The following is a 27,292-nucleotide window of genomic DNA, read 5'->3' on the forward strand; positions in this document are numbered from 1 at the left end:
AATGCTGGGGGGGAGTCGGTTGGGGTCTTCAGGTGGGGGGGCCCTGCCATTGATAGTTATGCCTCTGCATCCAAAATACAGGGTGTCCCAAAAAAAATGTATACACAGTTTAGCAGCTGATAACTCAATTATTTATTCTTTCTTTACAGACTGAACCCATTAAACCGAGTGATGGCATACAGACTTGACTTTGAAGAAAGGAAATTTATTCTAAAATGCTACTGGAAGTATGAAAACGCAGTAGAAGTGCAAAGACAATTTAGGAGGGAGTTTAACAAAGAACCACCTACACGAGTTACCATCACTCGAATTAGAGATACGTTTGAAGCTGATGGAACTGTTTAGGACGTCCATAAGAAGCGTTCCAGAAGACCACGTACCTCGACAAGCCCCATAAAAGAAGAAAGATTACTGGAAACGTTTCAACAAAGTCCAAGAAAGTCTTTGCAGCAAGCTAGTCGTGAGGTAGGGATTTCAAAATCATCAGTCCATCGCATCATGAAACGTCAGTGGAGAAGTTACATTCCAAGATTAGTCCATGCTCTTAATGACGATGATCCAGACCGAAGAGTACAGTATTGCGAGTGGTACTTGGAACGATGTAACGAAGATGCAGACTTTCCCACAAAGATTGTGTGGAGTGATGAGGCCACATTCAAATTAAATGGTTCGATTAACAGACACAATTGCACCTACTTGGCACCTGAGAATAACACATGGTAGTGTGGAGGTGCCCCATCTTTCTTCTTTTATGGGGCTTGTCGAGGTACGTGGTCTTCCGGAACGCTTCTTATGGATGTCCTGAACAGTTCCATCAGCTTCAAACTTGTCTCTAATTCGAGTGATGGTAACTTGTGTAGGTGGTTCTTTGTTAAACTCCCTCCTAAATTGTCGTTGCACTTCTACTGCGTTTTCATACTTCCAGTAGCATTTTAGAATACATTTCCTTTCTTCAAAGTCAAGTCTGTATGCCATCACTCGGTTTAATGGGTTCAGTTTGTAAAGAAAGAATAAATAATTGAGTTATCAGCTGCTAAAATGTGTATACAGTAAACATTTTACTATTGCCACATTTGCCCATAAGGTTCTCTGGAGGTAAAAATGCCATAAATACATCTGTTTTAAATGAGTTCAAATAGAAAACTACTAAAAATGTTTTTAAAAAATCATTGAAAAGTATTAAATCCATGATGCTTCCTTTCCATGTATTTTTAAATGCTAGAAAGATTGTGTGCATGAATAAGGCTTAGGGTTGGGACAGATCGCATATACTGCTGAGTGTCGTAACTACCATGCTCTTGTGTTTTTCCAGGAATTGTCATTCTGCCTTTCTACCTCATAGGGAGGAGCAGATGTCAGTAAGATTTGCATACTGAATCTAGTTCCTCTTCCTGGTTTATAACTCACATCTGAATCCTGACATACGCAGCATCTGCAAATTGTAAGTTTTAGGTTGTTGGGTTTAGCTAACTCCATGTTTTTACAAATTACGGCAATGGTTATATAATATAATGATATTTCTGGTGTGTTTAGATAACATTTGTATGTTCGGTTCTCACTAGTAAGCAAAGCTACAGTAACTTCATGTATTTGGAGACCTTCTAGCAGGGGTGACACAGTGACAGTGAGCAATACTAGGTGACATGAATATTTGTAATGTAAAAGATAAATGTTTGAAATGACTGAGATTTGGGTTTGTGTATCAATCGTAGTGGCAGTGGCCTAAATAAAGGTTGTCACAGGGTTAAATCCCTCAGCTCCTATGACATTGACAGCGTCTACAGTCTATTTTCTAGATAAATAGCAGCATGTCCCCTGGCAACAATGTATTAACCCCTTCCCATCTGAGTCATTTTTCAATTTTGATTTTGACTCACCACATCCAAATTTCGTAACTTTTATTTTTCCATTCACAGAGCCATATGAGGGCTTAATGTTTGTGGGATACATTGTTCTTCATAATGATACCATGTATTATTCTGGAATTGGAGAAAAAGAGCTTTTGTGCGACTTTCTTATGGTGTTCATTTTTACGGTGTTCACTGTGCTGCTAAAATGACATGTAACCTATATTCTATATTTAGGTACGATTCCAGGAAAACCAAATTTATATAGTTTTATTTACATTTTAACCCCTTTAACCAAAATCCAAAAACTTAGCAAAAAAAAAACTTAACCCCTTCCTGTGCAGCACTGTAATCAGGGGCGTAACTACCGTGGTAGCAGCGAGGCAGCTGCCACAGGGCCTGGGATACCAGGGGGCCCGTGACAGCAGCTACCGCTGCAGATTTTATATATTTTTTTTTTAAATAGGCCGTTACCTGCTGGAGTAACTCCAGCACATAACGGGCCCTATTTACTGCAGCGCCGGGGGCTGCCTGAAGATGGAGAGGAGCTGCCTCCTCCACGGTCCATCTTTTAATAGTAGTAAAGTCAGCAATTGCTGCCTTTATTCTCCTGCTGCCCTCACAGTGTACAATCCCTCTCCTGATGATCCCCCAGTGTACAGTCCCTCTCCTGCTGCCCTCACAGTGTACAGTCCCACTCCTGCTGCCCTCACAGTGTACAGTCCTTCTCTTGCTGCCTTCACAGTGTACAATCCCTCTCCTGCTGCCCTCACAGTGTAAAGTCCTTCTCCTGCTGCCCTCACAGTGTACAGTCCCTCTCCTGTGGCCCTTGGGGTGTACAGTCCCTCTCCTGTGGCCCTCACAGTGTACAGTCCCCCTCCTGCTGCCCTCACAGTGTACAGTCCTTCTCTTGCTGCCCTCACAGTGTACAGTCCTTCTGCTGCCCTCACAGTGTAAAGTCCTTCTCCTGCTGCCCTCACAGTGTACAGTCCCTCTCCTGTGGCCCTCACAGTGTACAGTCCCTCTCCTGCTGCCCTCACAGTGTACAGTCCCTCTCCTGTGGCCCTCACAGTGTACAGTCCTTCTCTTGCTGCCCTCACAGTGTACAGTCCTTCTCCTGCTGCCTTCACAGTGTACAGTCCTTCTCTTGCTGTCCTCACAGTGTACAGTCCCTCTCCTGCTGCCTTCACAGTGTACAGTCCCTCTCCTGTGGCCCTCACAGTGTAAAGTCCTTCTCCTGCTGCCCTCACAGTGTACAGTCCTTCTCCTGCTGCATTCACAGTGTACAGTCCTTGTCCTGCTGCCCTCACAGTGTACAGTCCTTCTCCTGCTGCCTTCACAGTGTACAGTCCTTCTCCTGCTGCCCTCACAGTGTACAGTCCTTCTCTTGCTGCCCTCACAGTGTACAGTCCTTCTCCTGCTGCCCTCACAGTGTACAGTCCTTCTCCTGCTGCCCTCACAGTGTACAGTCCCTCTCCTGTGGCCCTCACAGTGTACAGTCCCTCTCCTGCTGCCCTCACAGTGTACAGTCCCTCTCCTGTGGCCCTCACAGTGTACAGTCCTTCTCCTGCTGCCCTCACAGTGTACAGTCCTTCTCTTGCTGCCCTCACAGTGTACAGTCCTTCTCCTGCTGCCTTCGCAGTGTACAGTCCTTCTCCTGCTGCCCTCACAGTGTACAGTCCTTCTCATGCTGCCCTCACAGTGTACAGTCCTTCTCCTGTGGCCCTCACAGTGTACAGTCCTTCTCTTGCTGTCCTCACAGTGTACAGTCCCTCTCCTGCTGCCCTCACGGTGTAAAGTCCTTCTCCTGCTGCCCTCACAGTGTGCAATCCTTCTCCTGCTACCCTCACAGTGTACAGTTCCTCTCCTGCTGCCCTCACAGTGTACAGTCCCTGTCCTGCTGCCCTCACAGTGTACAGTCCTTCTCCTGCTGCCTTCACAGTGTACAGTCCTTCTCCTGCTGCCCTCACAGTGTACAGTCCTTCTCTTGCTGCTCTCACAGTGTACAGTCCTTCTCCATGGGAGGGACTGTACACTGTGAGGGCCACAGGAGAGGGACTGTACACTGTGAGGGCAGCAGGAGAAGGACTTTACACTGTGAGGGCAGCAGGAGAAGGACTGTACACTGTGAGGGCAGCAAGAGAAGGACTGTACACTGTGAGGGCAGCAGTCCATTCACTTACTGACTCATCAGGGAGAATGAGGGTTTGGAACCCTGTCTTTTTGGGGGTTTATTTTCTCCAGCAATTTGAGCCTGCTCTGAATAATATAAAGAGGCAAAGGTAAGTTGGATAACAACTGTAAGTGCACTTCAATGTGTGAAATAGTAGAATAACACTACGATTGTGACAATAAAATTAATCCATTACTACCAGTTTACTTTTTCTTAGAAAAAGCTTTGTTTTTTGGGTTTGGTTTTTTTGGGTTTTCACAGAAAACAGGATGCTTTCTTAATAATGTATACTCACTAAATAAATTATCTGTTGACAATGTCTGTAAAGTGCTGCAGTATATGTTGGCAAGCAAGAGACATAAATAATAATCTTCTTTTATTTGGATGTAGGGGAAGGATGAATAGAAGTGTACCAGAAGAGGATGATGAATCCTTGTATCCACATGAGGATCAACAACACAGTTCTGGAGTAATGTCTGAGCCCAGCTTGGGCAGTATAGCCAGGAGGCATGGTCTGTCTCTCACTAATATAGTTGAAGGAGGGCAGGTACAACAATGTGACACTGACTATAGCAACAGTATATCAAAATTACTAGGGACACATGGCCTGGAAAGACCCAGCACCTTAAGATCATATAGCAATCCAGAAGTTCATAGATATCCAGTAAATCAAGGTGAGTATCATGTCTAGTAGACCAGCAGCTTCATTGTTTCGTGAACAGTAGTAATGTTTGGTAAATTATATGTGATATTATAATATATATATATATATATATATATATATATATATATATATATTTCCCATTCCTTTTGTAGCCATTCATAGCTTTGGCTCAAAAAAAAAAAAAAAAAAAAAAACGCAGCAAAATCTGCAACAAAAAAAACGCAACATTTCCACAACGTTTGGCCTTATCCTAAGGCTGAGGCCCCATGTTGCAGAAACGCAGCTTTTTTCTTGCATGTGTACAGGCACGTGTTTGCTTATTATATTTGGAAAGGTCTAGGGTACATTTTCCAAAGTGTTTTTCACAATCAAAAATCTATGAAATGTCTTGTATGGATCCACTACTCTTGTCTGTGCCACAAATGCACAAATATAGGACATCCTTCATAATGTGTGGACTCCCTCTACTGCCCAGACAAAAATTGCGGACGTTTGTATGGGCCCATAGAAATGCATGGGTCCACACTTTTATCCGCAATAAAATAAATGTTGTGTGCATGGGGCCCTCCTCTCTTCTTTGACGCCCTCCTCCTTGCGACTAGGCAAGGCTGACTAGGCTGACTAGGGGAAAACAGACTTATGCTGATACATACAACAATAGACTCATAGCGTACATAGAATAATAATGAATACAATAGGAATTAGATGGTAGCAGGTAAATTCATTTCCAATTGTCTTATTTTATCTGTACTGTGTAACCCTACAATTTGTAAAGTGCTGTGGAATATGCTGGTGCTGTATAGATAAAAAAAATTAAATTATTATTATTATTACCAATCCTTGTTATTCTAGACGGAAGATCTCTTCAATATTGTCAGCCCTTTATGCAACCTATGCTGCAGCAACCTCGTCTGTGCCAACCCCATATGCAACCAAATTACTGGTATGTAAACTAATGATTGGTAAAACTGTCCCTGTCTACAGATTCATGTATCAGTCATGTATCAGTCATTCTAACAGAGTTAGGGTGCATTCACACTGAGTAAACGCTAGCTTATTCTGAACGTAAAACACGTTCAGAATAAGCGGCGTCTAAAGCAGCTCCATTCATCTCTATGGGAGCCGGCATACGAGCGCTCCCCATAGAAATGAATGGGCTGCTTCTTTCACTCCGAGCAGTCCCATTGAAGTGAATGGGGAGTGCTGGCGTATACGGCAAACTCTGCTCATGCCGGAGCGTACACGCAGAGTACTGCACGTCCGACTCTGTGTTCGGATTAAAAAACCCGGTTTCGCGGCGGAGAGCGCAAAACGCTCACGGCCGGACAGCTTTCTCACCCATTCAAATGAATAGGTGAGAGACTCCTGCAGGTTTCCGTATCCTGCTCTGTTTTATGCAGGAAACGGAAACCTGCAGAACGGAGAGGACAACGCAGATGTGAACGAGCCCTGACGCAGTTGACCACTCCCTTTTTTAGAAACGCTCTCATCCCTTGGCATCTCAGACCTGGCCCTTTCTTGGATCTCCTTATACCTCACCAACCACACATTCAGCGTCTCCCACTCACATACCACCTCCTCACCACGCCCCCTCTCTGTAGGTGTCCCCAAGGCTCCATCCTAGGATCCCTTCTGTTCTCCAACTACACCCTCGGCCTAGGCCAGCTCGTAAAATCTCATGGTTTTCAATACCATTGCTATGCTGACAACACCCAAATATATCTCTCTGGACCAGACATTACCGCTCTGTTGGCCATAGTTCCAAAGTACCTAGCGGCCCTATCCTCCTTTCTCTCCTCCCGCTTTCTCAAACTCAACATGGAGAAAACAGAGTTCATGATCTTCGTCCCACCTCGTATGGCCCCTCTACCTGACCTATCTATCAGAGTTAATGGAACCATGCTTAGCCCTGTCCCATGGTCCGCTGCCTCGGGATAACCCTGGACTCTGACCTATCCTTCAAATCGCCCATAGAAACTCTCAACACCTCCTGCCGTCTCCAACTCAAGAACATACATTGAATCCGCTTCTTCCTCATCCCTAAAACCAAAAAGATGCTAGTTCATACCCTCATTTTCTCCCACTTAGGGTCAGATGGTTTCCCCATGTATGAAACTTTGATGGCACTTGCCAGCATTGTCAGTGAACGACTACTTCACCCCAAGTGTGAGGAGGAGCGCTATCGGAGGTCCTTCCTCCCAACCGCGGTCAGGCTACATAATCTACATCAGACCAAGCGAAGATCACTCCGCGCAGAGAACTAAGCAACCCTGAAGTCTTCCTTCTGTCTTCTCTTACTTAGCTGCTATGGACTCCTAGTATACACGTGTATCTTCTCTTCTCAGCATATGTGTGTCTACTTCCGTAATATATTACTGTGTATTATCCTGTATCTGTATAACTATGCTGCTTTAACGTACTGAAATTTCTGACTATTAAAGGATTATCTTATCTTATTTTAGTGCCCCTCAGAATGAGTTCGCTGCACCTTTAAATGCATCTCCATACAATCTGCCCAGAAATGATGGGTATACATATGGTCAACAGCCTCGAATTAGAAACTTCCATCCCAGTTTTCCTCCTCAGGAAGAACAATGTACAGGACTGAGGATGAGTAACCTACCATCAGAGCAGAGTAAGTACACCCTACTATTTAGCAGACAAATCGTGCATTTTTACACACTTTTCTCAAGGTATTGGCTAATTGTAAAGACCGCTAAAAAAAATTGCCATGTTATTTCTAATGCAGAGTGAACATCATAAAAACAAAATACTAGAATTAAAAACAGCAGAAAAGCCATATCTGCAGAAAAATAAATAAGTTATGAGTTTTGGGAAGTGGAGGAAAATATGAAAAAAGTTGCTGAGGATAAACAACCAAATTGGGTCTTTAAAGGGTTAAACTGACAGTATGTAGCAGAATAAGTGTAGGCTGAAGTTGACAATTTAATTGGAACTGGCCAACCATCTAATGCATATGTGGTTGAAGCAAGGGTGGATCCGCCTATGGTGAATAATCATGAAGATTGTGGAGTGAGACATAAACAGGACCTGAAACTCTAAGGGTATGTTCACACGGCGAAATATGGATTCTGTGTGTGAACATACCGCACACCTATCCGCGACAGAATGCCAATGCAGTGGATTAGGCCCGAATGAATGCGCCTAATTGGGAAGGAGTCTTACGCCGCGGACGCCTGAATCAGCCGTGGAATCCGCGGGAAGAAGGGGCATATCGCTTCTTTTTTCCGCTACTAGCTAGCATAAAAAAAACGAGCGGCTCACATTGAAGTTAATGGGAGCCGCTTTTGGCAGCGGATTTTGAGGCGGATTCCGCCTCAAAATCAACTGCCAAAAAACTCCGTGTGAACTAGCCCTAAGGCTTCTAGATGCCTAATGTGTGTTTATACCTCAGTGCTGCAGCCATGTAACCAGATCCTGGCAAGCAGAACCGGGGAACAGAGCAAAAACGTAAAAGTGGCCCCATTTTATTGGCAGGCTCAGTACAACTAGTTGGAGTCTGAAGAGACCCCAGAACATAAAAGCAGTTTGGTACGTACCTATTTGATCTGAACAAAAAAGTTTGCCGAATCTTGCGAGGTTTGTCCAACAAATACTCTTAGTGCTGCTCGGTAGCCTCCACTCTTAGGCCTACTTCACACAGACTAGTGACCACGTATTTTGGTCCTGATTTTGATGAGGGAAGCTCCTCAGAATCAGGACCAAAATGCGCCTGCCGCGACTGTCACAGTTTCCGACAGTCGTGGCTTCCCGCTCCAGAGTAGGCCCAAATGAATGGGCCTAGTCCAAAGCGATTGTCTTGACGTGGATGCGCTGTGGCGATTTCTGCTGTGGCGTCCGCCTCAAGAAACGGCAGCTCACTTCTTTTTTCCACGGGCGGGAACAAACCGCTAGCGGAAAAAAGATCGCTAGTGGTCTACATAGACCTTTATTGTGAGGGGGGCGGATTTTGAGGTGAATTCCACGCCAAAATCCGCCCCCTCTTGCCCCGTGTAAACTAGCCCTAAAAGTATAGAGCAAAAGCCACCAGGCTACACTCTTCAGCAATAGTCAGGTAAGGGGCTTCAGGACAGGAAGCTTGCTGGCCCATATTCCAATTAGCCCACTGGGAATTTTCCTGGTGACATATATTTCCAATACACCCCTGAGTTACACAGCCCCTTTCAGATGGTCCTACAAGAGGAATACATTTTGTAACCACCAGGTTACTAGCTCAAGTTAATAAAAATCGCAGTTTTGTTCATCTGTCATATTCACCCAATGTACTAGGCTATCCTCAATCTAGGTCCCAGATATAACATTCATAGTGCTAAAGATCCTGGTAAGGAGTAATTCCCATAAAAGTTTTCCTGTCCACTGATTTAAGAAGAGAGGCTTCTGGGTGATAAGTAGGTAAATTGCAAGTTCTGTGAAGCTGTATAATCATCCATAAATAATAAACTGATCGAATACATTTTAATAATACTGCTCTTGTACAATAGATGCATTAATCCAGGTTCAGAACAATGCAAACTTAACAAATAGTCAATTCAATAAATGTATCCATTGCTGTGTCATGCAGGAAGAGTCTTCATAACATATTCCTTAGATTCGGCAAACTCCGTTATACAACTGGCAAATCTTCTGTGCTCCAATGGATTCAAAACAACTGTGAGTACTGCGACTAAGTCCTTAGCTTTCAACTTTTTGGACCAACTTTTTGGTACTGTATATCATTCACAACAATTTCTACTATACCTTTCCTCTTTGTTAGTTGTTATAGATTGAGAGATGGGTAAGAAAAGAAATGAAAGGCTTTTGATATTGAAGATCTATCCTTAACTTAGATCATCAATATCAGATCTGTAAACCAACAACCCACCAATCTGTTGTCCTTACCAATTATTGGCACTGAAACTACACAGTTGACAGATCTAGAATCAGATGGTTTCCCCAAGCTGAGCCGCAATAGTGCGGCACAATCACTGCACAGTGAATGGTATTGTCTTCTTTAAGATCTGTCCACTATACATATCCGGTGCCAATGACATAGGATTCAATTTACATTATTGGCTTTTATAAAGATACTCAGATTTGAGATGCTGAGACTTCTCCCTTCTTCAGACTGGTAATATAGAAATATTGTGCCCTGTGCAACAGGTAAACCATACCTGTGTCCTAACGCCACAGTTTGATGGACCCAAGCGAATCCAGAGCATTGTGTAGAAATACAGAGATTGTTGCATTGAGATAGGAAATGTAGGCAGAACAGGGTTTTGTACACATTGGTTTCATACCACCTAAAACTCTGCTGCTGTAGAGCAAGAGGTACACTGAAAGAGTGTTACTGTTGTAGTAAACTGTGTGTGGGAATCCGTCCTATAGTTGTGATTATATGTTTCATTCACCCAAGTGAATTACAGCTACCTGTGTGGGCATACACCTCGTGGATTGTAATGAATGGAGCTGGAAGCAGATGTCAGGGGTAATGCAAATGAATTCCCATTATAAATCTGGCACCAGATTGATATATTTAGTATGCTTATATAGCGCCAACATATTCTACAGCGTTTTACAGATTTTTCATCACTCCAAGAAGGGCTCCCAATCTAAATTCACTATCGGTATGGCTTTGGAGCGTGGGAAAACAGAATACCCAGGGGAAACCAACAGAAACACGGGAGAACATACAAATTCCATACTAATGTTATCTTTGGCTGGCTTCAAACAGAAATTTCTGCAACAAATTAGCCATGCGTGACTATGCCCTTAGACTTCAGTTATCAGGCCCCTTTAAGCAGCTTAGTACCTATGTGACCAGGACTTATTACTATTTGCTAGAAGTAAACAACCGATATCAGTAAACAATGAATGTCAGAAGACATCTTAAGAACCTTGAGAAGCGATATTTAGAAAATTACTTAGTTATTTAGAAAATAACTTTTATTTTTTGAATGGCAAAATCTGTAGCCCATTGCTTAGCAATCTCATGTAAGATTTTCTTTACTTTATTGTCTTCCATAAAATCACTTAGAAATGCAAATAGTAGAGTTGGGCGAACCTCTCAAGATTCGTTTTGTGTTCGAGGTTGGTGGCTCGGGTGCTTGGTTTGTTTTTTGGACTAACCGGTTCGGTTTGAACCATACTTAAAACATCGTTTGGAATGCTCTTAGGGCTCCAAGGAACCTATCTATCAAATCTAATTCTAGCTCTCAAAGGCAAGCACAGCTGAAGTTATAACAAAGTGAATGTGACAGGGATAAAAAACGAATGATAAGCAGAGGATACAAACTCGGAATATAACCATATATTCAAAAAAGCTCCCCAAAATTATCCTGTGATTGGGAGCAGATGTGAAATCAAACTTTTTTGTTGTTGTTTTTTATACAAACACTGTGCTAATGGCACCAGCAGTTTACTATAGTGGAATGTAATGGTGGACCAGACTGCAGGACATGAGAACAGTTTTACTCATTTTCCCAGCCAGTGCCACTGTCAAGTCTATATTTTTCAAATAGAGCGAGTGATTCTGTTTTATGTGAGCACATAGAGATGGCGCTCCTACATTTATCCTGCACATTGTCATTCATTTGTCATTTGGTAATGTTCAAAAGAATTCCCACACGGGAGATGGCCACATGCTCTTCCTACCACCAACAGCAGCGGAAACAATTCTGCCACTACCACCACCAGTGCCATCATCCCCACCCTTAAGCCTGCCTGGGCAGACTTTCTGCCTGCACAATGGATGGAATTGCTATCAGCGCTGCTACCACATTCTTCATTTGGTTTCAGGGGACAAAAAGTCAGCAGAGGAAAACTCTGCGGACTTTCTGTGGTAAGCTCTATGGGAAAAAAAACCAATGTGTTTCATCGAATGGTCTCTTCATAGTGCTTTATGTCTGTGGCCCACTATGTGGTGCCATAGCCTTAAAATCTCAGCCAACTCCTTCAAAAGAACTGGTAAGCCATGGCTAGAAATGGGATGTCTTATGGGGTAACTTGTCTGATGGCTGCCGTTATAATTCATTTGATCTTCCTCTTATGTATATTTGTATAAGATATATAAATTATTATTATTTTTTTATCTTAGATTGACATTTTTGAAGGATCAATTCGAGGAATGGACATTATCAGATGGATGGAGAGATATCTCAGTGATGTAAGTATATAACCTCTTATCTAATTAAACAGCAATCATAATGGAGTTATTATGTCAGGGCATGTCCACACAGGACAAGTACATTGTGTATTTTTTTTCTGATTTTCAAGGCAGAAAATCCAGTCTATTACAGTACCAGCAAAAGGAAATTAGATGTTACCAAATTGTATCCACAATCTCCTTACAAATTCAGTGAGGAGATGGAACTGATGTGTGGATTTCACATCCGCAGCATGTCAATGTATGTTGCACCTATTCAAAGCAAAGGGTAAAATCCAATGTAACTGCAGGATGAAATCTGCATGGCCATTTCCGCTATAGATTTTTCAATTGCAATTTACATCCCATAATCTGTGGACAAATACATGCAGTGCAACATCAGAACCAGCCACATATGAAATCTTTTGTGATACAAGGTAAAATGTTGACTCAGCTTCTTCCATCTGACATTGGATTAAGATTACATTTAATCAAGTAAATTAAATAAAGACCAATTAAAAATTTCTACTTTTAACCCTTTTCTGACTGCATAACGTAAATATGTGTCAATTTGCAAGGTGACACTGAGGATTGGTTCACATCTGTGTCGGTAATCTGTCCCCCCCCCTCCCCCGAATGGAATAGCGAACGCATTTGCAAGAGGTGTGCAGTGAAAGAACATGGACCCCATAGACTATAATGGGGTCCATGTGCTTTACGCACGGACATGCGGAACATGCGGACAGGAAAGTAGTTCACAATCTACTTTTCTGTCCTCATGACTCGTGCAGAGACCAAGCACAATTAATTAGCATAATGAAATAAAAGTTCAATTCTCAGCATCAAGATTGCACTTTCACACAGGAAAAGGTATGTTCACTATGTGACTGACTGGCCTTACAATAGTATATACCGTAAGTGGGTTTTGGTGGTGGTAGATTTCCTTTAAGTTAAATACTATAATAAGAATACATTTAAATCAACTTTTGTCACACTATTATAGACATATTATAGGTTTTTTTCAGTTCTTCTGTAAAAAACAAAAAACAAAAAATCTTGCATGGTCAGGTAGAACCTTGTTTTATCTGTGAAATGTAACATTCAAATTTTGTCTATTTTTTGTAACTGAATAGACAAGTGTGATGATCATCATAGCGATCAGCCCGCAGTACAAAGCAGATGTTGAAATGGACTTGATTCATGTCAGTGATGATCATGGGCTACACACACGATATATCCACAGAATGGTGAGTAAAAGCAACTTACCTTGCATGCTCATAAATTAGTATATCAGCTTTATAATATTTACAAGCGTTGTCACATGAAAACAACCCAAGCCTGTAAGGCTTATTGGGGAAGGCCTATACTATGAACAGAGAGGGTTGGCGTCCTTCTTTTAGCCACAAGAGAGCCATATAACATTATATTTCTTGCTATCACAGGTAATAACAGTTGCCCAAAAGCTTTAATCTAAAAGGGCATCTGTCATCTGAAACATTTATCATGTAAAGCTCTGAATCTGATGGTTAAATAATAAGATAGGAAAAAAATTATTTACAGTTAGAAGGACATAGAGACTGACCTGAAGCAAACAAACACAAAAGTTGCAACAGAACTCTGTAAAGGACTTTAAGATATGTAAGCCGATGGCTGGTCAGGTAATGGAGGGGGTGTACATCTCACCCAGACTACTCAGGTGGGTGAGATGAGAAAACTCCAGAAGGAATGTTTGTTCTCAGCAGACAACTTTCGTCTGCTGAGCATTTTGGTAAATACTCAGTATTGGGCTGGATTTTTCGAAATGGCAGGTAGGTTGGTAGTGGGACCTGTCATTCCACCCCCCTTCAGTCCACACTTTGGGGATGTTCCGGCAGTGACTCAGCTGCAGAGAGTCTCCTTGTCAAGGAGGCTTAAGAAACCAGCTCCAGCAGCAACACTTTGGCAGAGTTTGGCTGGAGAGCTGACAGAGAGGTCATAATTTTGGAGCTGTGTCCTGAATGATTCTACTGGCTTTAGATTTCTTTGATTCTAGGTGAAGTAACCTATTCTATGTTCAGTTAGAGCCTAGCCGGGCAGGTATTTATTTTTGTATTGTTTCCTTTGTTGTTGCACTACCTTTTTTGAAATATTAAAAAAAACAACTTGCAAGTCTTCAGTAGGTGATACCTTTTTTAATGGCTAACTCATAATGATGACAGAATATGACGTTTCGAAGCTTCCTCTGAGCTCCTTCTTCAGATATATCTAAAAACACTTTCTGCAGGCTGCATATATATGTATATATAACTGGATACAGGGATAGGATTTCAGGAGGGAGGGGAAAGAGGCTTATTACTATATACATATAAAAACAAATTTTTGCAAATAGAGTTGAAATTACTACAGTTCTGCCTGCGGTATTTTCTATCTCTTCTAGATGTCTAGAAGGTTTGTACAATTTTTTGGGAGAGTTAGGGGCCACACGGTGCAGCCTTGCAGCACTGGGTCCTGGTGTTCAAATCCTGCCCATCCCATATTCCACAAAGACATACTGATAGGGGAAAAAAATGTACATTGTGAGCCCTATGTGGGGCTCACAATCTACATTAAAAATAAACAGCATTATCACCGCAAAATTTCCAGAAAATGTAAAAAAAAAATAGGGGGGGGGGGGAGAGTAGACTGGGTCCTCCATGGCCTCTTCCCCTCCGCATACGGTTATATGAAGGTAGCTAAAGGTCTCCTTCAACACATTCCATCAGGTACTATTCTTTGAGAGTAGATGGGACCAATAACTGCTGTATTTCTACCCAGATCAAATATTTAACAATAAGGAACCTCTTAGTGCCTGTAGTCTTCATACGCTGCGTCTCCAGTCATATTGCATGTAGTGCTTCTGGTGAGAAATTATAAGTAGGGATTTAGGCTCCGTTCCCACGGAGTAACACGCCACACATTCAGACACGTATACACGTGTCAGAGTGTGAGCACTCAAAACAGATCCCATAGGACAATGCCTTTTTCCCTCTCCTGCAGACAAAACCGTTCCATCCCAAAAAATGAAGCATAACAGGGAGTGAAGAAAGGCAAGGATACGCACCAAAGATCACCATTTCTCTGATCTGAGACCCTAGTGGTCTAACCTGGTCACAGGTCCATGATCCAAGATATAAGACTATCCTATCTGTGTAGGTCAATAACTTGTGTGTCCCTGTGCATGTGGGTATCATTCCACACCTCTCTAATATCACATTTTTGCAAAGCACTCCAACCCTGTAAAATATCTTCATCACCTAGCTGCATTTGCAATAGTCTGTCTTTCAGTAGATTTTTTATGTGCATTTTAAAACATTGAAGAAAATTTGAAGAAACTCTAAATGAATATCAGCCGTGTTCATTTGTCAGCACTGACAGAATATTTACACACATACTTTAAGAAATATTCTTGTGTTCTCAACATTTGTGAAACTGGTAAAAATGCTGTTGATTTTCTGCCGTGATAAAGCTATGTGACAGATTCCACAATTTTACAATATTTTATATTATACCAAGCGCTTCATGAGCCTGAGTTACTTAAATATAACAGCCGAAAGCATAGAAACAAAAAAAAACAACTACTTATAGCAAACCACTTTTTCATTATTGCTTAGCGACTTGCATTGTTTGATGTGTTTTATATATATTTATACAATATTTATAGTTTTCAAATAAAGCTCTTAACCTGAGAAATGGTGCTACTGCTTCTTTATTATCTGTATGCATGGCCCAGATTCCCTTGACTTATGGTCCACTCACACGGAAGAAAATGGTGAATGGTAAAAATTTGGTGTGGAATTTCAGCACTGAAAAAAAAGCCTTCCATTGACTTCAATGGGTTCCTTTTTCACTTTTGCTAGCAGAAAAAAGAACCCATTGAAGTCAATGCGAGGCTTTTCTTTCAGCGCTGAAATTCCACACCAAATTCCTCACCATTTTCCTCTGTGTGAATGGACTCTTAAAAGCAATGGCTCACTGGAAACTACAGCAAGCATTTGATGATGGTGATCTAAATACGTACACATCATAAACCTTGCACTTGTATTTCATGCTTTAACATGATTTTTTGCTTGTCATTGTAGATGCAGATGGAGTTCATAAAACAAGGAAGCATGAATTTCAGATTTATTCCAGTACTTTTTCCCAATGCAACTGAGGTCAGTTCAAATTGGAAGACAAGAAAACCGCAAATGTTTAATGGATTAGTGTTAGTGGATCATTTCAATGAATATATAATTCTGAATCCTATATGTAGCACGTATTTAGGAAAAGAGTTTCCCAAAACCAAACCCGTTTGCACGCTCTCTCGGAAGAACAGGAATCAGTTAGGCAGAAGTAGCGGCAAAAGTGGATTCTATTGGTATAAGATAACGCGTTTTGGGGTAACGGTACAGAGGCACCACCCCTTCTTCAGCTACCTCAAAACGCGTTATCTTACACCAATAAAATCCACTTTTGCTGCTACTTCTGCCTAACTGATTCCTTTTCTTCCAAGAGAGCGTGCAACCAGGTTTGGTTTTGGGAAACTCTTTCCCTAAATACGTTCTACATGTTTGGTCGGCCTGGAGTCGTAAACCGGTAGACGCAGCTTATCCCACTCGGCTTCAACTCATCAACACGCCATAAAGCGTGAGAGTCACCATTATTGAATCATTGTCAGACGGAACATCTGTCAGGATTGTTCTAGAAGGAGGTTCCTTTGAAGCATGGCCATTCTTGACCACTGTTACTACTAATTCTTAATCCTAGATTTAATCCTAAAAAGTATAAGTTATAGTGGAACTTTTGGGTTGCAATGATGAGAGATTTTTTCATGCCTTGTTTTCTGGTGTACAAGGCATGAAAAAGTTAAAAAATTTTGTGCAATAACCCAATTTGCGCAAAAAAATTGATTTTTTTTTTTCTTTTCTATGCCCGTCTAATCACTTTCCTAAAAGTGTACGTAGCATAGATGGAACCTTTGGTCCCACCAGATTTATGATTCTTTATGCCAGATTTCAGTGCAGATGAACCTCCCGGTGGAGGGTACACCTATTCATAAATGAGGCAACACTAGAGATGTAAAATACAGGAGAGGTAAAAAAAATGCCTTAAAAATCTCACACATTGTCTGTATTTAAAGGGATTCTCACCAGAACTTAGGATATTGACCCAGACCGGCAGATAGAAAGATTAGTTACTAGAATCAGTGTTTTCCCCTCATAAATCAATGGCTCATATTGCTGTTTTTGTCAAGATGCAAATTTAGGTGTTTGGAAGTAATGAGGGTGTTGCCATTGCTCCTAAGAGCTCTTTTGCATATTAACAAAACAGTGATATCTCAGCAATGGAGGGCCAAAATATTCCACAGCACTTTACATATCAGAAGACACGTAAACAGACAATATGAGACATTACAATGTGACAAAGAAATTAACATATCAAACAATAGGAGTGAGGGCCATGCTCAGATGAGCTTATATTCTATTTGGAAATAGGGAGACACAAGAAGTAAGCGGGCTTGTTCGGTTCAATGGTCTAGCCATCTTTTATAAATATGGTCATATAACTAAAGCTGTATGAGCCAGTCATCAGTCGGTATCTGTGAATACAATCACGGAGTGCAGGGAAATTTGTAGATGATGGAGTCAAGATCGAAGGAATAGAGGAAGAATGAGAGAATAGGATAAGAAATGTCAGTGTAATATGCAGAGTTGTAGAAGAATGTAATCAGGTCATGTGATAAGCCTGTTTAAACTGATTTGACTTTAGAACAGTTTTGAAGCTGATGGGTATTAATCTGATTTGTCCTGGGTAAAGCGTTCCAGAGCACCGACGCAGCTTGAGAAAAGTCTTGGAGTTGGGAGTGGGATATTGGAATAACAGAGGATGCAAGTCTAAGGTCATTGGCAGAATGTAGAGGGCAGTAAACAGTGAGGAGGGAGGAGATGTAGTGATGTGCAGTGCTACGGATAGATTTGTGGGTGATTGTGATAATTTTATATTGTATTCTGTGGTGGATGGACAACCAGTGCAGCGACTGACACAAGGTAGATGCATCACCATTTTCATGAAAATCAGGATGGTTTTTAAGAGGTATTATCTCTTTATCTCTTTATATATTTTCTCTTTTGATACCTGGTAAATAAAATAAGTTCTAATCTATTTACTAGCCACCATCGGAGGATAACAAATACACCATGTCTAACTCAATATTCACCCTGGGCAAATTGTTTCATCTTATGATATGACCTTTATCATTGGTTTTGCAGGAACATGTGCCTAACTGGCTGAAAAATACTCACATTTATCGATGGCCATACGATACAAGGAGGCTATTCCTGCGTCTACTGAGAGAGGAAGAATATATTGTTCCCCCAGTTGGACAACTACCAGTACTGGAAGTCAGAACTATATAAATGGACAGCTCTCCTACTCTTACATAAGGACATTCACTTTCCTAAAAGCCTGGTGGCAGAATTGAATCCGTTTATTAGTCATTTGCACATGCACCTGTCTTCACAAAAGTCTTGAAATTGTTGCTCAAAGTATATTTAAAGTTTTAAAACTTTTTGATTTCATAAATTAATAGTATAGGAAAAAAAACACATGACACCTGTAACACTTGTTGTTAAGATACATGCCTGTTTCTTTAATTATATTCTTATTGTTGTCTCTGCTATTATCATTCTGTATTCAGTGTATTCCTCTCTGTGTAGAAGTCCGTACATTGATCAGTTTACAATGAAATGTATAGAGAGCGGAGGGGACAAGGAGGGAGACTCAGGGCAGACACAAACATAAGCAATGAGCCATTTATCTTACAACAGAGATTGGATAATAACTCACTTGATATTTTAATTCTGTTGTAAAATAAAATTCTCATTGTATAGTTTCGAGGAGTCTCTTATCTGTCTCTCTAAGAGCTCCTCATCTCCCCTCCCCTCTCCATAGACTTTTATATTTCCTGCTACCTAAAACTGTACAGGCTTCTGTAAAGTAATTTTACAGTCAATTTTCTGTGCTCATCGGTTCTATTTTGGAGTATATAAACAAGTAGGTTTGAATCCCAAAATTTTATACTATGTTGTTTATACTAATGGAGGAAAAGGATGTTGTGGCATATTGCACGTAGTCATTGTTTACTAAAAGTTATTCTGTTGTGATTGACAAAAGATGAATAATGCAGATAGATGGACTTATATTAGTATAAAAATAAAAACATATAGGTTGTTTTTATTGTTTCCATGGAAATCAAGGCTGGGACAAACAGTTTTCACTCGGTTTTCACTTTAGGATTTCCGCTGCCCTCCTGTCTCCTCTCCCCTCCACTTCTTGGTTTTCAGCTCTTTCTTGCACAGAACTCCCATTTTCTGTTAATAGCATAGTCATCTCTAGATTTGCAGACACAGGTAACAGAAGCCCTGCTCAAGAAAGTATCTAGCCCTTATCAGAGCTGAAAACTGATAGAAGTATACCGAGACAGGAGAGAAGAGACTATAGAGGGCCAAGAGCCTGGACTCAGGAGCAAAGTCATCATTCCAAATAGGTCTGTAACCTAGGCAAGCAGCCTTAAACACTGAGGATGAATTTTTAGTTGTATCTGTAAAATGGGGCGAGATGAATAAAGCATTGCATTCAGCCACTTCCTCCTGGGCATGATTGACATCTCCCTTGTGATATAGAGGAGTGAAAAAACTGTGAGAGAGATGTTAATCGTGCCCAGGACAAGTGACTAGTAAGGGGGCAGTGTGACTAGACTGAAGATGCCCCACTGCCCAGTGTGACTACATAGATTAATATGACTTTTTCAAACATTTATAACTTCATTTTGCTGCATTAGAAAGATTACTGATGGGCAAGAGTAGAGAGGTCATTACTTGATCTAGCACTTGATGGGGTCCGGTTAATGGAACCTGTGACTTACTCTGCAATCTGCAGGCAGCATGTTATAATGTGGGGTGAGGAGTGCAGATTGATATATAGTTGGATTATAACTTGACAATGTTTGCTAAAATGCATTTAGGCTTCTACTGAATCTAATTCCACACAAATATATATCAATCTTCTCAGTATCTCCTGCTCTATAACATGGGTGCCTGAGGATTGTACTGCATGTTCCATGTGATAGGACTGCTTTAAGGCTGAAGCCCCACATTGAAGTGTTTTTACTGCTGCAGAAATACCGCAGCAAGAAAACTTTGTTGTACAGTACCTGCAAAGTGAATGAGATTCTGGCTAATCCCATACACATACAAAAAACGTGATATGATTCTGCTGTGTTTTTTTCCCACATCGTTTTTCAGCTGCGATTTGCTAAATTCAGATGAGAATGAGCTATCTAACTGTGTTACTGGTTCCCTTCCAACCGTCTCGGCTTCAGCGTGACAGTCCTGGTTTCCGGGTCCTTTCCTGCAGTTCCTGTTGGTATGTTCCAGTATCAACTTATCTGCATCCGAAAGGATGCAGTTGATTTAAATACAATGGTTAAGCAGGAGCTGTCTGCGGCTGACGTCACTTACATCGCGCCTGTAGCTCCCTGAGCAGTCTGGGAGAAGACATATGACAGAGAAGCGGGAGGCAAGGAGAGGTGAGTATCAGTGTTTTATTATGTTAAACTCGGGGAAGATGGAAGGGGGTATTAAACTGGGGACATATGGAGGGGGACATTAAAATGAGGGAAGATGGCATTAAACTGAGGCACATGAAGAGGAAAATTAAATTAGGGGGCAGATGGAGAGTGATATTAAACTGGAAAGGGAGATTAAACAGTGAGGGTTGCTGGACAGGGACATTAACCCCTTAACGCTAAATCACGTACCTGTACGTCAGGGAATGTGGTTAGTTTCCGCATTCCCACGTACCTGTACGTGATAGAGATCGCACGGGTTCAGAAGCAGAGCCCGTGCGATCTCCACGGGAGGCCGGCTGTATCTGACAGCCAGGCTTCCCCTGTAGCAGCAGGGACGGTGATTGCACCGACCGACACCCCCCCCCCCCCCCCCCCGCTGTTTAACCCTTAAGGTGCCATGATCCATAGTGATCATGGCACCCTAGGGGTTTGGCTGGGCTATAAATCATGTTGCCGGCAGCAGGAGTCTGTGTGAGCTGTAATTTACAGCTACACGCTGCTCCTTAATCCCTCCCCCCATCGGAGCGAGCTCCGATGGGGGGAGGGTTAACCCCTTGGATGCCAGGACGAGGGGAAGCTAGTCTATGCATCTGCATAGCTAGCTTCCTCTATAGACTGCAATACACGTGTATTGCAAGTCTATAGTTAGTATAGAACCAGTGATCCTCTCTGATCACTGGTTCTAGTGTGCTTGCAGCACAAATAAAACAATGTAAAAAATTTAAAAAAAAAAAATAAAAAAAAAAGTGTAAAACAAAAAAAAACAAACCATAGTTACATTTCTTGTAAATCTGGAAAATCGCTGTTACACTTGTAAGCCTTATAACGTCCAAAATAAAATTAAAATACAATCAAAAGATGATGCCGATATAAAGCAGAGATATGGGAGATAATATTTATTACTGTATTTGGGTGGTATAACTATATGCCTGAAAAACAGAGAATTTCACATTTTGAAAATTGCAATTTTTTCCAAATTTCCATCAAATTTCCTATTTTTTTTAATAAGTAAATACAAAAATATTGATTAGTGTTTACCACTAACATGAAGTATAATGTGTTACGAGAAAATAATCCCAAAATCACTTGTGTAAATTAAAGCGTCTCAAAATTATTGCCATTTAAAGTGACACATGTCAATTTTGAAAAAATAGGCCTGGTCCTTAACATACATTTGGGCTGTGTCCTTAAGGGGTTAAACTGGAGGCAAGTTGGAAAGGGACACTAAACTGGGAGCAACTGGAGGAGTACATTCAGCTGTGGTGGTAGCTGGAGGGGGTCATGACTGCCTCTATTTGCCCGCAGTTTAATGTCTCCCTCCAGTTGCCCCAGTTTTATGTCCCTCTCTCGTTGCCCTCTAGTTTAATGTCCCCTCCAGCTACCCCCACAGTTTAATGTCCCCTCTCTAGTTTCCCCCAGTTTAAATTAGGGCACCAGGAGAGGAGACTTCATACTGTGGAGCAATTGGATGGTAAATTTATAATTTGGGGCATATAATGTTAGGGTGATGGTAAGAGGAATTTACTGTGTGGGGGTACATAGGAAAATGGATGACAGTGGGCAGAGTTAACTTACAAGTAGGTGGAGCTACATTTGACACAGCACGCATAGCATGTCATACGTTCTGTTCCTCTTTCAATCCTTTAAAACCTGGGAGGTATGCTTGTTTAATATGCTTCGCCCTGGAGACACACTCCCTTTAATGAATAAAATAAGATTATTAAACATGTGGCTGAAGATATCAACTGTCACTTCCATAATGAGGCTTCCTGGGTCTTCTGCCTATTTTTTGGCCCCTGCTGACACACAGGAAATACCCACTCACCCAATTACTGCTTAAAGGGGTATTCCCACGTCGCATACTCACCAGTCTTCGTTGCTGTGAAATCTTCTGTCTTCCGGCTTTGTTGCGTCATTGGTGGGCGGGGTCACATATGCAAAGCCAAGCGGCGAGATGCCGCTGGCACTGCGTGCGTGCTCATAGACCAGTCTAGGCTTCACAATGCGAATACAGACCCGACATCCGCCTCTCTCTATTACAGCGGGTGCCGGGTCTGTATTCGCATTGTGATGGCTAGACTGGTCTATGAGCGGGCACGCAGGGCCAGCGGCATCTCGCCGCTTGGCTCTGCATATGTGAATATAGACCTGGCATCCTCTGTAATAGAGAGGCGGATGCCGGCGAGTGTAGACGCCGGCACAGATGCCAGCAACATCACTATGCTTCTGCCCTGCATGAAGCCAGCAGCGGCAGAAGCGATGCTGTTATTCCGCTCCTCCGCCCCATCCCCCCTCCGCCTGAATAGCAGCATCGCTCCTGCCGCTGCTGGCTTCATGCAGGGCAGAAGCATAGCGATGTTGCTGGCATCTGTGCTGGCGTCTGTGCATCTGTGCCAGCGTCTACACTCCCCGGCATCCGCCTCTCAATTACAGCGGATGCCGGGTCTGTATTGGCGGCCCCTTCCCCCCAAAGGGTAAACTACTCCCCCCCCCCTCCAGGCTCACTCCCGTGCACATAGCCCCTCCACCCTCCCCACTGAGAGCAGGCAGATACATCACTTGACTTATGACCACATAGGTCAAGGGATGTGTCCCAAAAAAATGAATAAAGTAAGATAGTGGACAAACAAAGCAGTTTTGCTGAAGCAATGTATTTAGGAAAAGTCTTACATTCACATTAACAAGCAGTATAGATAGGATCCTTGTGATGGGACAACCCCTTTAAGGGGCCTCCATCACTGCCATTGTTTTCTGTGTTTCAAAAGGGACCAGGACATAGAGACGACAGAGAGACTCAGAAAGCATTAGGACTGGAGCAGTGGATGATCTCTGAGGATTACTATCCCTTTATTGTAACTCTGGATCACAATGTATCTAACTTTACTAAAATCTTAATTTATTGACTATCTCCAGTAGAGGGCGCTATCTGTCTAACTTTTTTGTGGAGTTGTTTCATCTGAATATTTCCATGGTGATGTGTACCTGTAAATATCTTACTGTGGTATGTATATGATCCCACAATTGCTCTATGCTTGGCTCTCTTTATGATAAAAGATGTTATAGTCATTAGGACATTGAGCGTATCTGTATCCATCTATATATCTATAGAATGTAGAATAAATATAACAAAAGAAAAAAATCTCTCGTGGAATGAGCATTGATGTTGTCATGGTCACATTGTAAAATGGAATGATCTAGCGTTGAACAAAGCAGTAATGTAGTGAGTAATATTTTCTTATCTCTGGTGTGTGTGTTGCATGTTTCCTTACAAGGATCCTTCTTTGTACTGAAGCAGTCTGCATGCAGCACCACATTTGGTCTTCACAATCCTGCTAGCACCACATCTGGAAGACAGTTTACCATCCACTGTACACGTGACTGCATAACAATATTTTGGGGCAGAGCCAAAACCACTATTGCGCATTAGAGGAATCCCAGACCCAGCTGTTGCACACATAAAAGGCACTTGTAGGAAGGCGGAATGAAACCCTCCCGGACTAGTACATCACACAGTTTATCTGTAGGATGTATTATCTGTTACATACGAGTAAGGTTAGGTTCACATCAGGGTTTTACTATACAATTCAAGCCTCCTTTGTCATTGAAAGGCTTTTATTTAACATAGACTTCAATGATGTATACTTTTTTATATCAGCTTTTTTTTTTGTAGCACAGAAAAATGTATCCTGCCGTGCTTTTCTACCCTGCAGAAAAAAAAACAACACAGACATATAGTTGTTTTTTTTTTCATTGAAGTCTATGTAAAACAGATGTTCTTTCCATGTCATCTGTTTATAGTAACAATATAATGTGAATCTAGGGATTTTCTGGACAAATTTTGTAATTTTTTTTTTAGAAAATGTCTGTTAGTGCTATTAATGCGTTAATAAGTGCACCCATATACCTTTATCCACGTTTTGAGTGATTTCTGGGTGTCTCTGGAAGCTCCTGGTATCTCATGCATTTGTTTACATGGTTCAACCTGTTATGTAACTTCCACATTAACCCCTCACACCGTACTCCTCCCTCCTTCCACTCTCCCTTCTTGTCTCTCTAGCTATCCCGCTCACTACTAGCCCATCCCTACCTACACAGACCAACCCCCGACTTACCTCTCCTCCTTCTAGGCTTCTTCCTGTGAGACAGCTCCTCCTTCTTTACTGATTTTACATTCCACCTCTACTGGACAGGTGTGGGAGCTGCGCAGTAGAGGCAAATTATCGGCAGCAGTACACAGAGCAGCACTTGGAGTGGCGATGGCAGTCAGAGAAGAATGAGGAGCCTGGAAGGTAAGTAAGATGGAATAGATGGGGGAGGGGGAGTAGTAGTGACAATCTGTTTCCTGCAATGGGGAAACAGATCGCCACCGGATAATCAGAAAATGTCCCTGTGGCGGTGATATGGCTAAATATACATTTTTGATTAATTATGTTATTTAGAAGGTAGGAGGGTGTTTAGATTAGTGTAGGGATTTATATTTATCCCGGACAACCCCTTTAACTGTTCATTAAGCAAGTTCTATCTACAGTGGCTTTTCGTAATGTAGTTATGGATCTTCCTACAAGAAGGCGTAAGAGTGCTTAAAAAAAAAAAAAAAGCCTCTCAAAGGTTACTTGTGGGTAGTGTACCTCTTGGTGAGCTGTGGTTACATGAGGGTATGCACACATAGCAATCAGGCTGTAGATGACCCCTTGTAGTACTAGATGGCACACTAACAGTTAAGCAATATGTACAGAATATCCTATGGCCACATGTGTTGCCTCACTAGGCTGGGCTTTTAACTGGCATTAATCAAACAGGATAATGTTTGCCTACACACAGCCAAGGTTTACCAGGAATGTCTCCATTAGATTTCAACACTGCCTTGGCCTGTCCAGTTAGCAGATTTATCGCCATTCAAACATTTTTGGTACCATCTAGGACACCAGTTTTGGCAGCCTAGAAATGTGCTGGATCTACAGGCCCAGGTGCAATGACTGTAGAAACCCATTGTAGAAAATTTTTCACTGCATAAATGGCAATGGAAATCCGTTTTGGCACAGTCCCTTACACAGCATAGCTACCATATTTACTTCAATTGCCCTTGATAATATAGCATGACTCTGACATTGTGCATATTTTTATTAGTAGCACTGAAGCTTGACGGGCTTATGAATTCTAGTTCATTCACCAATGCTCAGAGTACCGTAATTCCAGGTCAAATATTTCTGCTGCCATATAGAGTTATTATTACAAGGACACGGAGAGAACTGCAGTTAATTACAAACAGGCCGCTCCAATAGGATTGCTCCAGGCACAAAGACATATCAGTTGGGAATCACATGGAAAGCCTGATCTGCATGAAAATTCGGCAATACAAAATATTCTCTGTCCTGTACATCTCATAAGAGAATTTACCTGACACGAGAGACATGCTTGTGCACTTTAGCTGTTTATACAGAAGAATGGGACCACCCAGCCAGTCTTCTCAATTCCCATTCTACCTTTAGCTTAGGATCCCATCCTGTTATTCTTTCATTTCAAGCATGTCCTGACTTAATAAATAAACATATTAAAAAGATTTTTACAGTCTACTCCTGGAGAAAGATTAGAACATGCCTTACAGCTCTGGGGTCATGAAGGCATCATCTGCAAGTTTTCCATTTTGGATTTATCTGGATTTCTGCAGTTTTTTTTCTACAATCCTAATAAAACACTCCATTCCTTAGGCTCCATTCCGTTTGATGGATTTTTACATAGACATTAATGGTAAAAAAAATTAAAATGGATCTGTTTCTGTCCATTTTTTTTAGATGGACACAAAAGTATGGCACACTATGTTTGTGTGTTTTTCAAAAAAAAACCCAAAAAACAAAACAACATTTGATACGTTTTTCTTTGAAGGGGTTGTCTAGGCAAAAAAGGACAACCCTTTTAATGTTTAAATCTGCTGGGGCAGTGAAAAAAAAATTACTTACTCATCTGTCCCCAATGTTCCGGTGTTCTACCTGTTTTTCTGCACTGGCGGCGTCTCCCGGGTCCTCTTCCAGAATTGTGCTGAAGCCGTTGATTGGCCTCAGCAGTCAAGTGACCACTGAAGCCAATCAGCAGCCTCAGGAAGAGGATCCACCATTTTGTCACAGGTAATGACATTCAAGCCCCTTGCTGATTGGTCTTAGCGGTCATGTGACCGCTGAGTTCAATTAGCAGCTTCAGCATAACTCCGGAAGACGCCGCCGGAGCACAACAACGAGGAAGCGCAGGAGAACACTGGAACAACACGTACATGTGATATTAATTTTTTTTTTTTTTTTTACTGCCCCCAGCAGATTAAAACATTAAAAGGGTTGTCGATTTTTGGACAACCCCTTTAAGGCTGCATTCACACTGAGTAACGCTGGCGGTTTTTGTGCTTATTTTTGCACATAGCGCCGCGTTAACGCCGCGTTTGCGCCAGTCAACGCGACCGCAAAATAGCGTGGCGCAAACGTGGCGTATATGCGGCACTAACGCGGCGCTATGTACAAAAATAAGCACAAAAAACGCCAGCGTTACTCAGTGTGAATGCAGCCTTACAATGGCAGCCATCTGTCTGCATCCATTTTTTTGCATTTGCTAAACGGATGTAAAATAACGTGATTTGAATAGAGCCAACAACATGAATTAGAGCTGGTAACACACAGTCCTGAAAGCAGCACTTTTCTCTCCACATTTCTCCACCTTTTCGCCATTATAGTCTATGAGGTATGTGGGTAATCGCTTTTTAAGCAGATTAGGTATCTGTTCTTCGGATCCCCTGAAGGAGGAAACCTGAACACAAGTGTTAACCTAGATTTCTGTTTCTACTGTATACCTTACTAAA

General features: G+C 41.8%; 1 protein-coding gene across 1 annotated transcript; it reads left to right on the forward strand.

Annotated features, from left to right (window-relative positions):
• Positions 1-1,347: 1,347 nt before the first annotated feature.
• Positions 1,348-18,499, forward strand: TRAF3IP2 (TRAF3 interacting protein 2). Its single transcript, XM_075268165.1, has 9 exons — positions 1,348-1,441; positions 4,411-4,694; positions 5,537-5,627; positions 7,147-7,319; positions 9,267-9,355; positions 11,778-11,846; positions 12,959-13,072; positions 15,923-15,997; positions 18,092-18,499. Exons 2-9 carry the CDS (start codon positions 4,418-4,420, stop codon positions 18,236-18,238), a joined length of 1,035 nt encoding a protein of 344 aa, XP_075124266.1. The 5' UTR covers positions 1,348-1,441; positions 4,411-4,417; the 3' UTR covers positions 18,239-18,499.
• The last annotated feature ends 8,793 nt before the right edge of the window (positions 18,500-27,292 follow it).

The sequence above is a fragment of the Leptodactylus fuscus genome, chromosome 3 (genome assembly GCF_031893055.1).
Source record: "Leptodactylus fuscus isolate aLepFus1 chromosome 3, aLepFus1.hap2, whole genome shotgun sequence".
Taxonomy (NCBI): domain Eukaryota; kingdom Metazoa; phylum Chordata; class Amphibia; order Anura; family Leptodactylidae; genus Leptodactylus; species Leptodactylus fuscus.